Below are 16,999 nucleotides of genomic sequence, written 5' to 3' on the forward strand. Positions count from 1 at the left end.
AATATCTGAATTAATTTTATTTTCTATTATTTTTTATTTTTTTCATTCTTATTTTATTTTTTTCTTTCTCCCGGAGCTGGCCTCTGGTTTTATTGTGGAAAAAAGTTTATTACAAAAATAAAAAAAATAATAAAAAAATTAACTAAAAATAAATAAATAATAATAATAATAATAATCAAATAATACAACTAAAAAATAACAACTTTCGAGCAGTTTAAAAAAAATTGTTTATATACATATATATATATATATACTTATTTATATATGTATATATTGATAGATAGATAGACAGATAGATAGATACATTATATTATTTTTTTTTAATCAGTATTATTAAAAATATATATTGGATAATTTAATTTGCTTCCAACAATGAGTGACACAGAAGAAAGTCGTGGATCTCCCGGTGGTCATTCCTCTCCGGACACTTGTGACATGTCGGATGGACTGGGAGTAGGTGGACATTTCCCTCCTGACCACCGATTCCCCCAACAGATACAAGACGCCGTCTCGCAGGTGTTAAAGGGTTACGACTGGACCCTCGTGTCGATGCCGACCCGTACAAATGGGGGCGAAAAGCGCAAGCCGCACATCAAGCGACCCATGAACGCGTTCATGGTGTGGGCCCAGGCCGCCAGACGGAAGTTAGCTGATCAGTACCCTCACCTTCACAATGCCGAGCTTAGCAAAACGTTGGGGAAACTCTGGAGGTAAGTGTGAGTTTGGGTTGAGACCTCCACTGGAAGGTCAACCACTTGTTTATTTCGAATCACGTTTTTATGTGATAATGCTTGGATGCATGCGTTCTTCCTACAACAGGTAGCTGCTCTGTCTGTCTGTCTGTCTGTCTGTCTCTCTCTCTCTCTCTCTCTCTCTCTCTCTACTTTTCAAAATGAGTAAACACTTGTGCATCTATCATTATTAACGTTGGATCTTGAAAAGAAATATATTTATATCTCTAGTTTTGCACAATTAAGTTATCTAAAAAAAACAACCTTCGTGTTATTAATTCATACGTAATCACTAGGTCTATGACAACAGCATATTCTTTTCCTTGTTTTGATTCTCAGGTTTATATCCATTGGTATCTTATATGTTTTTATATAGAGTGATGTGGTTCTCAGTTGATTAATTGCGTCTCTGTCGGATATATACTCGAGAGTAAAAACAATGAAAAAATATGTTGTTGTCATAGCCCTAGTAATCACGACCCCAAGTAGTTAAATCACACACACCCACACACACACACACACACACGCACACACACACATATATATATATATATATATATATATATATATATATATATATAATTGTTTAATAATTATTAAATACCTACAGACACTAGTGTCTCATCCTTATGGGAATCAGCAGTGCAGGGTGTCACGATTAACACCAGTCGATAGATTCGAACTCGGCGACAAAAACAATTCATTAGAAAGAACCAAATCCATTCGGCTACCGTTAACCGCGAGAAATGCTGTTGAAATTTAAACATTTGTTTGTTAAATGCTTTTTAACGCCTGTCAGAGTTATCTAATCATTATATGAGCTTAAGAGCTAAATTGAATGACTTTACTTCAACTCAAAGTGCTCAACGATAAGAAACGAGTTTCTTAAAGGGACTGACATAATTATTTACTATAATAACTATTAAATACCTACAGACACTAGTGTTTCCTCCTTTCGGGAATAATCAGTACAGGGTATCACGATTAACACCAGTCGATATATATATATATATATATATATATATATATATATATATATATATATATATATATATATATATATATATAAGACACTGATAGAAATTCAGATGAAAATCCTGATAGATATTACTTGAAGTAATAGTTTCAAGGAGATCCTAGCCAAAAAGGAAGAGCTCAATATTTAAGAATAGAGCAATATATGAGTTTCGTGGTTCAATTTTAAATTCTGAAAAAAACAACATATAGAGACATATATTCGATTTAAGAATTTATTGATTGACAAAGGAATACATAGAAAGGGTTATTTTAATTTCCTTAATCCATGTATTTTCAACAATGTCTCATATCATTAGAGGAAATGAAATGCAGTTAGCAAAATGTTCAGCTGCGAATGGACGCTATTTTGCTTTTCAGCACAATTATTAAAATTAGTTTCTTGAGTGGTTGTGTATAATTATATGGAGAAAATTATACGAAAAGAGAAGTTGATACAACCTGGGTAGTCCATTATTGGAAGGAGTCCAATGTCATTCGGGGCTATAAATCCGGGTGGGCAGAATATATATATATATATATATATATATATATATATATATATATATATATATATATATATATATATATATATACTTGCTTAATATATGTAAGAATTTGTTGTCTGAAGAAGAAACACACGATTTGTGTAGACACTTTTAAATATCCATATGAAATATGATTATATACTTTTACATTGTTTCAAATTCTGAACGTTTAATTTCTTTAATTAAATATATATATATATATATATATATATATATATATATATATACATACATACATATATATATTGTGCGCGTGCGTGTGTATATCATGTGAATATTCATATAGACGTATATGTACGTATCTATATAAATATAGATATATAGATGCATGTGTGTCTCTTTGAAGATATTTCTGAATATATAATTCAGAAATAGAATTAAGGGTATTAGCTACGGATACGTGTAAATCGTCATAAAACTCATCAGGGTAGCTATATATTTTAAATATTTCATACCAAACAAAAACGTAATGTATACACATGCATACACATACACACGTGCACACACACATATTTATGTGTGTTTGTATGTGCGTGTGCTCACCCAGAATAAATAATAAAATGTAATTCCACTCTCCCCCCAAAATGTCCACAAGTAACGCTATCCACCGCAAACAGTATTGAAGGTTTCACTTCTGCATTTCTAGTGACAACAGCACTACCCTAATATAAATATAATCACCTTATCCTCTGCAAAGGTTTATTCCTTGGCATAAATTTGTTTATTGCCTTAAACTGTTGGGAAATCTTATAATTATACTTCTACCAAATTTGCTGGGATTAATCTGTGAACCACCTGTTATTTTCTTCCACGAGCTGTTTATTCGTTATATATTATAGTGTGTGTGTATATATACATACATATATATATATATATATATATATATATATATATATATATATATATATATATATATCCAGACAATATGAATATAAATAGATATATATGTATATATATATACATATATGTATATATATAAATATATATATATATATATATATATATATATATATATATATATATACTTCAGAATAAAATTATATATATATATATAAAATATATACATATATATATATAAAATATATACATATATATATATATATATATATATATATATAGAGAGAGAGAGAGAGAGAGAGAGAGAAAGAGAGAGAGAGAGAGGGGGGAGAAAAAGAGAGAGAGGGTGCGAGAGATAGTAAAGTGCACACTTGATTAATGGGTGTGCGATTCATAAATATGTATACATACGAACACACAGAAATATTTATTTAGGTGTGTTTGTGTGGATGTACATATATATATATATATATATATATATATATATATATGTGTGTGTGTGTGTGTATATATATTGGTATGTATATATATGAGGTACCCAAATACCAGCTAGAGTAGCTAGACATTGGAATTCCCTCTCTACTCCCTAGTTCCCTTACTGTACTGATATATAGAAGTTTAGAAGTAATGCTTTTTTTTGTTTTTTTTTTACATGGGGATCACCACTCAGCCACTCAGGGATAAGGGTTATTGCGTGTACAGTAATCAATGAGATAGTATTGTAGTAATCATTAGTATTTGGGGTTTTGATAGAGTGTCTTACTTAAGGGGGAGATTTGTCGTACATAAACATCTTCTTAGTCTTTACTAGGCATGGTTCTAAAATAGTAGCCCCTTACGTCCAAGTGGGGATGTGCCTTATATATATATATATATATATATATATATATATATATATATATATATATATATATATATATATAGTAGCTACTGTCTATTATTCTCCGCATTCTAAGCACATGTGTCTCCTTCGGATACAACGAACAATATATAGTGATTTAAATAGGATAAAAAGTGAAAGTTGGGTCATCCTTTCGGCAGCTTTGTAACCCTCGCTACCCTTATTTTCTTCTTTTAATCCTCATATGTTATGAGCGATATTTCTGACAAAGGGGAAAGTATTGCTGTTTTTGGATTAGAGCCGATAGTATATAGTATGTACTGCTATGTTGACCCTTTTCCTTTAGCGTCTTACACCAAGTGGCTTTACGTCTTCTTATGAGCGATTTCCATAAAGAAGGGGTTGCTCAGTCAAAGATACACCCCGTCTGAATCGTCGTTACTTGATTTCTGTAAGAAAGAGAAATCCAGAAATGTTTGGAATCCATGTCGAGATGGAATTGTTCTTTTTCGTTGATAACTGAACCGATCGAGGGTTTATAGTCTATTAATAGTTTGAGGGACAATATATTGATCCAAGAGATTTTGTTCCAGAAATTAAACTTGATTTAGTATACGAAAGTTTAAACAAATTCAGAATTTAGTGAATAGATACACTACACTAGCACGTACGCACATACGTATCCAATAAAGTTTGTATATATATATATATATATATATATATATATATATATATATATATATGTATATGTATTGACTGATGACGCTGCATTTCGGAAAACATCATAGATGAATATATATCCAATACAGTTTGTATGAATAAAGAACATTATTCATAAATACAGCTGTATTTGTTATTGAGCACTTTTGTGTGCCAACAGCTAGAATCGAAACCGAAAGCAAATCTGCAGCATTGAAAGCTGGTGACGTTACCACTGTACCAACGTGACACGCATCTTGAAGCTGAACTATCTGTTATGTTAGAATCAAAATACTTGTTGAATTCAAACGAGACCAATGTCCTTTTACGAAAGAGATATGCAAATTAGTTAACCTTGCAACTGACAGCACATATACAATTAGCAGTATACAACAGACGACCAAGTGTTTCTTGTGTAAATTTGAACTAAAGAGAAACAGGTTGTTTTGCGTTTATTGTTAGTTTCAGAAATGAACCCAACTGTTGCATTTATTCATTAGTTATTTATATACTCGCACACCACCCGGCGTTGCCCGGTCGTAAAATAAGCATAAATATGATATTTTAATTCATGAAGATTTTGCATTTAATAATATAAAGCCAATTATTTTATTGATTTTTATATTGATTATTTTATTGTGCCCATTGTATTGTAGTATCCCTCGGAGTTGCTGGTCCTAAAATACGTTTAAATATGGTATTCTAATTTATGCCGATTTCGTATTTATTATTATAATGCTCATTCGTTATTGATTATTATATTGTACCCAATATGTAGTAGGAGTCCCTTTCTGGCGTTGCCCACTCGTAAAAATACGCTTAGATATGATATTTTGATTTATTCAGATTTAGTAATTATTGCTATAGATCCAGTTTTTTATAGAGTTTTTATATTGTGCCTAATATGCAATAGAAATCCCTCGGCGTTGTTTGGTTGTAAAGTACGCTTAAACATGATATTTTAATTTATGAAGAGTTCGTATATATTATTATAAAGACAAATTCTCTATTGGTAATTATATTGTACCTAATATGCAATAGAAGTATCCGGGGGTTGTTTGGCTGTAAAGTACGCTTAAACATGATATTTTAATTCATGCAGATTTCGTATTTATTATTATAAAAAGATTTTGGAGGAATTAATATGGGAACAACTCCTTATTTGAAAATTGAAATATCAGATTTGGATTGAATTTAAGCCATAGTCACTACACACCAATGAAGCGAGGTCCCTTAATTTCAGTTTTTTTTTTTCTAAAGGTCCGTTAAGAGCTATTTTTCTAAATAAAATGGATATAATGAATTTAAATTAAAATTTGAATAATAATTCTCGAAATGCCGTATTGTGTCAATATATCATGATTTTAATATTTGAGCTAAACTTTTCAGTTCGGATAATCTTAATAATATTTTGCTTGTTATTTCTCTAGTTTGATCGCACCTTATGCTTTGAATAAGGCCAAATACAATTTTGGAAAATCAGACTGTTTAATAAAGGTTAAATTCGGAAAATTTGGCTTAAAACCCACCATTCCAGCAACGCTGAGCATAAGTATGAGAGTGCTCTCCTTTTGATGCAGCCTCTTTTCTGAATACCATGATAATATATAATCATTGTTGTAATGGTGTGAGAAAAGAAACTCGTAGTGATTTCGAAGTGGACCGGTTCTTCACTGAAGAATGTTGTCAACAAAACGTTACGTAGAAAGGAAACATTCGAAAAAAACAGGGCAAAACAGAAGACCATTGTTTGCCAAAAGGTGCGTGACCGAAGAAGTAAATTAAAGATTGTCTGTTACAATGTGGTTTTATTATTTGTATTGAACTATGTAGCACAATATTATTTTCTGGGCATTTATTAGTATTGATTAATTTATCTCATTTGGGTCAATTTATAGTTAAAATACGATGAACATCAGTTTTATATGAATTTAAATAAATTCATATTTGTTGCGTGTTATTGAGTTCTTTTTAATCTGTAAAACAAACTACTTTTTTCGCTATCTAGAAAAATACCACCTTTATCAAAACATATTTGTTTAGTAAGAATAAGGCTTAGTGGGGGATGCCCTTTTCTCTACCCTGAAACCTCTCTCCCACAGAAGAGACGTTGCGAGACTATCCTTGTTCTATCATTATTTCCATGGCAGGTGCTCGTCTGAACTCCAATCCCTGGTCCCCCCTCGCCAATCTTTCACGAAAAAACACCCGTCTAGCTGAATCCACTGTGAAAAATTTCCCCCACTCTAAATCAAAACGCGGATTTCATGAACAAAGCTTCTTTCTTAGAACTGCACGCCTGTGGAACTCTGTTCCGTCTGCCTGCTTCCCACCGGACTACAACTTGGATGTGTTCAAGTCCAACGTTAACAAATTCCTAATGAACCGCCCCCTTAAGTAAACACTTCATAAAATCTCCACACTAACGTAATGTACTTGCAATAACCCTTATCCCAGAGTGGCTTCCGGGCCTTGATAAGTGGTGATCACTGTGTAAAAAAAAAATAAAAAATTCTTATTCCATGGCATTTAAACGGGTCAAGCTAGTCAATATAATTGGAGGAGACCAGCTCGATAACTTTTTCCTGTTGGTCCTTTTATTAAGTTGTTTTTCTGATGATATCATTGGTGAAAATTTCCAATGAAACAAAAAACCCTGTGTATGTTACTATACACATGGATTTGAAAAAGTGGTCAAAAATCAAGTATATAACAAATAAATGTTACCAAAGGCAAGATAAGTTACTCTTCTATCTATCTGCAAAGGTCTTTAGTAATTTCATTCACTTTAAAACGTGTAATCAGTTCGAAAGTCATACAGTGTTTATCGATATATTTGAAAAACCGAAAAGGCTGTGTGTTCACCGTTGAATACGGTAGGTCTGGAAAATGAGTTAAAAATAAATAATTACACAAAACAGTTAGAAATCCTCCGAATATATGTCCGCCTATGTCACCGTAACATATACTGAGTGAGTTTCTAAAAGTATTTTGTATAATTATTTAGTTTGAACTCATTTTCCTAAAATTACCGTATTCAACAGTAAGCGCACCGCAATTTTGCTTTTTCAAATATACCAATAAACACTTTATGACTTTCGAACAGATTACACGTTTTAAAGTAAGTAAAACCACTAAAATCTTTTGAAGATAGGTAGAAGAGTAAGTTATCTTGCCTTTGATAACATTTATTTGTTATATATTTATTATATATTATATCTATTATTTAAAAGCGAATACTACGCCTTTTTTATTGCCTTCTTTTATAGATTTTCTTATGTTTTGTTTTTGAATACAAAGAAGATGAAATTCATTAGTATTGAACGTAATCTGCCTCTTTCCGCAACAATTATAACCCTGATATATAATTTTCTGCAACACTGATTCATATTTTATGAAGCATTGTATTAGAAAGGTACTTCTAAGACGGAACATGTGAAAAGGTACAAGACGAAATAATAAAGAAAAACATCTAACTATTAATTTACTTGTCTGATATCCGGTGTACAAAAAAAAAAAAACATCACCATCGCAAACATTAATTAACGAGAAACGAATTACCTTCATTTATAGTCACTCTTCGTCAGTTAAAAATCATTACAACCATTTCGTCTCCAAAAATGTCCAAAACAAAAAATAAACATGGCTGTCTGTTTATAGTTTCAAATTTGCTGTTTTATTTTATAATTTTAAAAAAGTCAGGTTGAGAGGAGACTAATTTTTTATGATAGATTCTTTGTAATTTTTTTTTAAAATGTGCAAGTCGATTTACATCTGTTCCTTTATAATTTATATTAAAACTTATTCAAGGAAAAACACAATGTGTTGTGAATTGAAAAACATGTACATTTTTTTAACTTATTTTTTTTTAAGTTTAAATAAGAAAATTGGAAAACCTGAAAATTTTGTGAAATGAATAAATCATTTTTATTTACTTTTTTTGATGAAAAAAAAAATAAAAATGATTTTTCATTTCACAAAATTTTCATGTTTTCAAATTTTCTTATTTAAATTCATTAAAAAAATGTTTTCTAAAATGTGTGACTTTACATTTCTTAATTCTTTTTGGCTTTAAAAGGTTAAACAAGAATTTACTGAAGAAAAAAAACTTTTAAATTCGTTGTTATTTGTTTTATTTTATTTTTCATTCATTTTATTTATAATGAGTTTTTAAAATTTTCAACTACCGTTGGATTTCCACAGGTCCTGCTAGTATTTTAATAATACTTTTTATAATATGACAAAACTGCATTGACAGGATACAATACCGGTTTAGGAATCTAGTGGAAACTGTCCTCTCCTCTTCCCTGCTATCTCTTTCTCACAGAAGTAACGTAGCGAATTTTTCTCTGTTCTATTATTATTTCCGCAGCAGTTGCTCCAGTGAGCTTCAATCTGTGCGCACCTCTTATAAAAAGTTCATAACAAACACTCGTCTACCTACAACCATTACCGACAATTTCACCTAATCTCTATGCATAAAACAAAACGAAAATTCCATCAGAAGTAGTTCTTTGTAGAACTACCCACTATGTAACACAATACCACAAGGCTGCTTCCTAGCTGACTATAACATAGTCGTTTATAAGTCCAACGTAGACTAACACTTAAAGAACCGTCTTTGTAAATAACCAATTCCTAATAACTATTTACCATTTATCATGGTGGTCAATAAGTAACCCTTATTCTCGAGTGGCCTCTTAGTCTTGATAAGCGGTGATTCTCTTATATAAAAAAGGTGTTGTTCCGCACGACGGCTAGAAAACAGGTATTTAAGTCTTCTCCGTCTCGTAAGGCTCATTCTTTATCCGAGCAGAAATTGAGGTGCACTCTTAAACGAGCTGACTTATTGCTTTGTATAGAAAAACGGTGGTTTTGTTTTGAAATTCACAGAAAATAATTGAGTTTTGTAAAAGATAAGGAAATAAAAAAAAAAATGTTAAATGCATTTTTAATCCAAAAGCCAGCATCTTCAGACAGCCTCATCTAGTAGCGCCAGAAATGAACAGATGGCATATTTTTAAGTTAAAGATGCGTAATCGGAAATATGCTATATATATATATATATATATATATATATATATATATATATATATATATATATATATATATATATATATATATATTCCTATTAATTTGTGTATTTTTGTGTATTGATATCCATAGTAAAACCCTTTTTTCTATTTATTTAATGTATTTATTTGCTTCCTCACCAAAGCAAATTAAGCACAAGGCCGTTTTTAATGTGGGGTAAAAACCAGCTCCCCTAAAAGTAGGCAAAAAGGGGGCACTCTGGTTACCAAAAATAATAATTGTCCCAGTATAGATGGTTTCCCCTCCATTGACTGGTACAAATTATCTTAAGTCCAGCATCTGCAGAACAGATACTACTTTTTGATCCCGTTCCGAAGGCCAAGAACAACAGAAAAAAGGCAAGCTTCTCGTTTCTATTTATTTAATACGAAAATAAAACTTTGTTATATATGGGTTGTGGAATTGCATTCATCTGTTAAAGATCTAGCTAATTTACATATTCTTTTAAACATTCATTTTAATTCCCTATTAGTTTTTTTTTCGGTTCTCTTATGGGATGATCATCTGTAGTTAACTATTACATGTAATTATATTCATACAGATAATCTACATTATGTATAGTTGTGTAATATTTGCGCAAAAAGCTTATAGGAAACACAAACCTTTTTCTATCAATATTTATGCATGCATATATATATTTGTTTAAAACAAATGTTGCCTACCAAACTCCTCTGCCAGTTTTTAATCTATAGACATCCAACTTAATATGCAGGATATTCGAACTAAAGTGAAACTTCATATTTGGGTTTTTGCCGAGGTAAATAAGTGCAAAAGTGTAAAAATTTTAAAAATTAAATTTGCCAGGGGAAAGTGGAAAAACAGCGTTAGAATATGCATGCTTAACGTAATAGCTATTGGTTTATGTTTCAATTGTTAGCCTTGCAGCAAACATGTCTTCATAGCTCTAGAATAAACGTCAACGGAAACAGTAAAGAGTAAGCTAAACATTTTGGTTTCGATTTTCGGTGGTAGCACACGAGTCATTTTCTTTTTTTTTTTTTTAGCTTTTTAAATCATTACTATATATTGGAGACAATATAATAATAAATATGAAATCTGCATTACTCAAAATATCATATAAAGCGTATTTTACGACCGGGCAATGCCGGGCGGCCTGCTTATATGTATATCGATCTCCCATCGATTTCAACGTATGAGATGTCGCAACAACAACCAAGTTTTTTGGAAATCCACAGTTTGTTTTTATAGTGGTGAAGGCTTTGTGTAGAACCAACCACATTTTTGCTATTACTGCTAACCCTTGTCGGTGCAGATGACTGCCACAAGACAGAGCATGCAGTAGACTGCATGTTTTTACATCAGAGTTTCATTCTCCTAGATGCATGTCTTAAAGAAGACTTGTGGTGCATCTCTACCAGTGAATTAATGCATCGAGATACCGACCTGGAAAACTCTATGACTCGGCGTATATATATATATATATATATATATATATATATATATATATATATGTGTGTGTGTGTGTGTGTGTGTGTGTGTGTGTGTGTGTGTGTGTGTGTGTGCGCGTGTGTGTATGTATATATATATATGTATGTATATATATATATATATATATTTCTGCTTTTATTTATACCAATTCTTTTAATTTATGAAGCTCGAGGTAACTACAGAGCATATGCAAATAAATGACAAATAGTCTATATTACGAATTTCAAAATGGTGTCCATCTTACCGTTTATTTATTTCAGCATGTTAAAATGTTCAGTTCTTAAATGAATGATTCTGCGCTACGAAACAGGTATTGCCAAGAATGAAACATTTTAATATGCTGAAAGAAATGAACGGTAAATGAAAAGCATCTTAAAACTTGGAATATAGTCTTTTGTACGGTACGTTTTTTTTTTCAGGTTACAGTGTAGAATATGATTTTTTCGGCCTATGGTTAAAGTGTTTCCCCGCCTTACGGTGTTATTTATAATGTTATTTGATTATATACACTAATCAATTATGGTACTAATTTCTAATAATAATATTCCGGGTTTTACTGTGTGTATATATATATATATATATATATATATATATATATATATATATATATATATATATATATATATATATATATATATGAATAAAAAAGAATACGAAAAGTATAAAAGCTTATAACTTTTCTTTATTCGTTTTCAATTGGTGACGTGCAGGAATACAAAATAATATTGTGAAAAAAAATTAAAAAACTTTTGTTATAAGTACATAATTTTCGACCGATCCTTCAGTCTTCATCGGTGTAGTGAAAGTATATATATATATATATATATATATATATATATATATATATATATATATATGTGTGTGTGTGTGTGTGTGTGTGTGTGTGTGTGTGCGCGCGCATTATTTAACTGAAAATGTGGAAAAACTCAACGTTTCGTTTAACTATGGCGCGGGATTTCTCAAGACAGAAAAAGCTTGAAGCAAATTTCTTGACTCTTGATAAAGCCCGCGCTACAGCTTGGCAAAACTTACAGTCTTAGGTCTACCACACTTTCAGTTTAATTCATATAATCGGATTTATTTAAAGTTTTTACTATCCTCGTATATATAACCACACGTTCGCTTTTCGCTTACTTTGTCTGGAGAGGAAAAGCACAGAACGGGTGCAATCAAAACGCATACCTGCTAGTCCCGCACCTTTTTCATACAGGTAAACGAAAGTAATTTAGCTGGCCTACCTGAGGGAAAAAAAGCATCTCCCCTTCCACATCTAACCGCTGATTACTTTAGAGGTGAAGAATAGGAACGTAGTTGCGTGTCCTTCATTTTAGTATTTGTCATTTACACAATACCATCTGGCAATAAATGTCCTCGGTTTTTGGCTTCATATTGGTCAATAGTGTTACAATTTCTAAAATCTGAACAAAGCACAGAGAAAATTTTAAATTATCTAAAAAAAATATATATTTTAGCTCGTTTTCATATGCGAAAATTGTTATTTTAAGCTGGACATTACTTCCTTAGGGAATATGCATTGTATATTAGAAAGTCGTGTAGGATATATATATATATATATATATATATATATATATATATATATATATATATATATATATATATATATATATATACAGGGTGGCCGAAAAGTCCCTCGACACTATGCATGTATTTTTAATAAAACACAGTATTTTTTAATGAAACACACAGAAAATATATAATAACATTTTCGGCCAGTGTCCTGGGACTTTTCGGCCACCCTATATATATATATATATATATATATATATATATATATATATATATATATATATATATATATATATATACCCTAAATTTCGGCGTATAAGGCGACCATCAATAAGACGAGCTACACAATTTGAGCAAATTGTAATAAATTTATCATATATCGGTTATATAAGAGAATTAAATCACGAAACCATGTCCGTTTGGCCTTGAATAAAGATTGTAACACCCAGTATTTTATGAAATATTGGTTTTTAAATATGTTTTTTTTTAACTTGAAGGGTCATCTTATACGCCGCGATATATATATATATATATATATATATATATATATATATATATATATATATATATATATATTATTATTATTATTATTATTGTTATTATTATTATTATTATTATTATTATTATTATTATTATTATTATTATTATTATAGCAGTAGGGTTTAGTTTCTTAGAAATACATCCAATGAAACAACATGTCTTTACCAACAAGTGCTCAATGAGTAAACAGAGCAGGTAGTGTTTGTATAAATAAATTATATATATATATATATATATATATATATATATATATATATATATATATATGTATGTATATATTAACGTAGAGAAAGTAATAGGTATACTCTCATAAAAGTGACTTCGTGGTTGGGTTCAAATTTCCCGACCGACAGGAATTGTCATCCTATACTGATGAGTGCGTATGTATAAAACACTAGTATCTGTAGTTATATAAAAAATAGTATTTAATTGTTTATCAAACACTTTTATGAATAAAAGATGAGAACTGTCCGGGAAGTATAAAATAAGAGTCAGTCAACTACCGTTATGCAAGGTTTACGACTTCCGCCGTTCGAACACTCAAGGTTGTCTAATGTCTGCGCAAAATTAAGCGTTTATTAGGTTTGTTTGGGTTCCTAGTTTTTAAGGTTTGGCAAATGTAGTTAAAGCTGGTTTCCTTGCTGGATTCGAATTTTACGATCGACCGGAATCGTTATCCTACACTGATGGCTGTTTAAGCATAAAATACTAGTGTTTGTAGGGATACAAGAATCATTATTATTTAATATATATTATTACATATATTCAGTTAAGTTACATTTTTGTTTCAGCTACACGACCGTTTTTTTTTTTGGCCGTCGGTAGCGTCCTTAGACTTTTACAGAAATGTTCGCTATTTTGTGATGAAAGAGTGGAAAAATGAATGAGGTCAGGGGACTCTTTCATCAGAAAGATACGGTAATAAAAAATAAAACGTATATATATATATATATTTATATATATATATATATTTATATATATATATATATATATATATATATATATATATATTTATATATATATATATATATATTTATATATATATATATATATATATATATATATATATTTATATATATATATATATATATATATATATATTTATATATATATTATTATATATATATTTATATATATATTATATATATATATATATATATATTTATATATATATATATATATATATATATTTATATATATATATATATATATTTATATATATATATATATATATATTTATATATATATATATATATATATATTTATATATATATATATATATATATATATATATATATATATATAATATATATATATATATATATATATATATATACTTCTATTAATTTGGGTATTTTTGTGTATTGATATTCATATAAAAACCCTTTCTTGCATTTTTTTAAGAAAATAAAACTTTGTTATATATGGGTCGTGAAACTGCATTCATCTGCAAAAGGTCTAGCTAATTTGAGTATACTTTTCAACATTCATTTTTTTTTAATAGTAGGGTCTCAGATCATGAAGTAGAGACTCGAAAACTTGTTCATCGAATCGAGAGAGTAAACAAGAATGTTGTGAAATCAAGTCGGGTGTAAACTTGGTATAACCAGGACGTAAGTCTGCGCCCTATTTACTTCTCTATGACTACCTATGTGACATTTATTTGCTTTGAAGAAGATAGTCTGACAGAAGATCGTTTGGAAAATCTAGAGCTATTTAGATCTGAATTATATTCGTCCCTTCCCAGTTTTTTTGCCGGTGACACAATTTTGTAGATTTTTTTTTTACCTACTAAAACATAAAAGACTAACAGCATATCTTGGTCGTCAGAAAAGCTAAAGCATATTAATCTACGGTAAAAAATATTATCGTTTACCTCCTTCGAGGCTATCAAATTCATAATAAAAGATTAGATATCCATTATTGGACACAATCTCATTAGCTGTACAAAAGAAAATGCGAAGCTTATTGCAAGACCCAAATCTAGACAATAACAGGTTAAACACACACACACACACACACACACACACACACACACACACATATATGTGTGTGTGTGTGTGTTTGTAAATATAGTATACTAAATATATTATCTGTCCCTGCCATATATATATATATATATATATATATATATATATATATATATGTGTGTGTGTGTGTGTGTGTGTGTGTGTGTGTGTGTGTGTGTGTGTGTGTGGAATATTTATCAAGGTTTGCATATTGACAAATACACAGTTATAAGAAATATTAAAAATGTTAAAACATGGTACAATATAACACCTGTCTTTTAATCTGAGACAGGGTTCCCTAACGAGTCTCAACTCTAATATTTCATCTCTGTGTCCATTTTACAGTTACCCTAATGCAAACTGCTCTAATAAACACATCTCACGTGTGCCGTCTCGACTTATATACTGCCGACTGGCCCGACAAGCAGCAAAGTCCCACTCCTTCACTGTTGACAACTCTAGATGCTGGAAAATCTCATACTCTAATCGTTTCCTTCCTCGAAGTATGAGATATTGGAATTTTCTATCTACTCTCTTGTCTCCTTGACTGTACTTCCACGCAGGAATTTAAATGTACGCAACCAGACATGTTGACTAACCTCATACAGTTCCCTGTCAAACACGATCCCTAACGTAGTCCCTTATATCATCCAAGTGCAAATATGCAGGTTTATGTAGAAACACTTTTGTCTAAAAAGAAAACTGTTGCTTTATAAACACACACACGCACACACACACACACGCATATATATATACGCGCGCACACACGCATATATATACGCGCGCACACACGCATATATATATATACGCGCACACACACATATATATACATACATACACCCACATATATATGTACATATATATATATATGTCTGTGTGTATGTATATATATATGTGTGTGTGTATATGTATATGCATACACACACATATAATTACATATATATATATATATATATATATATATATATGTTTGGATAAAAATAGAAAAACCGAATGAAATTATTAAAATAATTCAAGTTCGTCCTTATTTCAGAGGACATCTTCAGGATATTGAAGTAAAAATGCAAGAAAAGAAATATATATATATATTTTAAGAAAAATAGAAAAACCGAATGAAATTATTAAAAAATCAACGTTTCGTCCTTATTTCAGAGGACATCTTCAGGATAATTGAAATAAAAATGTATTATATATATATATATAACTAGTTCATTTACTCACATAAAATTAATATACGTAAGTATAGATTAATGCGTAAACTTTAAGTGTTTACTTCAAAAATGCTCAATACGTAGGTAGAGCTAGTTAGTAATGTGTAAAATAAATATGGCGATAAAATGCATGCCCATTGGCTGATAGGAAGGGGCGCGGTGAATACTAGAAAGCTGATTGGCTAACTAAAATCCCCAATAGAAGAGGATCATATAAAAACGATAAACAACCACAGAATTCGCGCATAAGCCTGACGAATCCTAGAGTGGATGAAACGCCGAATATTCAGTGTAACTTAATCGCCATATATATTTTATAAATTACTATATATATATATATATATATATATATATATATATATATATATATATATATATATATATATATATATATAAAGTTGCATAATATGATATGCTTATATGTTTTTATCGTTCACCACACAAGGGTGCTATTATGGATACGCGCCAAAATTTTATGATAGGTTTAGGGATTTGTTGT

At 30.1% G+C, this 16,999-nt stretch overlaps 1 protein-coding gene across 1 annotated transcript in view; it reads left to right on the plus strand.

The window, feature by feature from the left end:
• Nucleotides 1-237: 237 nt before the first annotated feature.
• Nucleotides 238-16,999, plus strand: part of LOC145248258 (uncharacterized) — a 59,052-nt gene continuing 42,290 nt past the window's right edge. Inside the window, exon 1 of the mRNA XM_080110132.1 lies at nucleotides 238-710. Coding sequence (XP_079966258.1) covers nucleotides 373-710 — 338 coding nt within the window. The 5' untranslated portion in view covers nucleotides 238-372. The remainder of the gene's footprint in view (nucleotides 711-16,999) is intronic.

The sequence above is a fragment of the Euprymna scolopes genome, chromosome 26, assembly GCF_053919585.1.
Source record: "Euprymna scolopes isolate OS-2025 chromosome 26, ASM5391958v1, whole genome shotgun sequence".
In the NCBI taxonomy this organism is placed as follows: Eukaryota; Metazoa; Mollusca; class Cephalopoda; order Sepiida; family Sepiolidae; genus Euprymna; species Euprymna scolopes.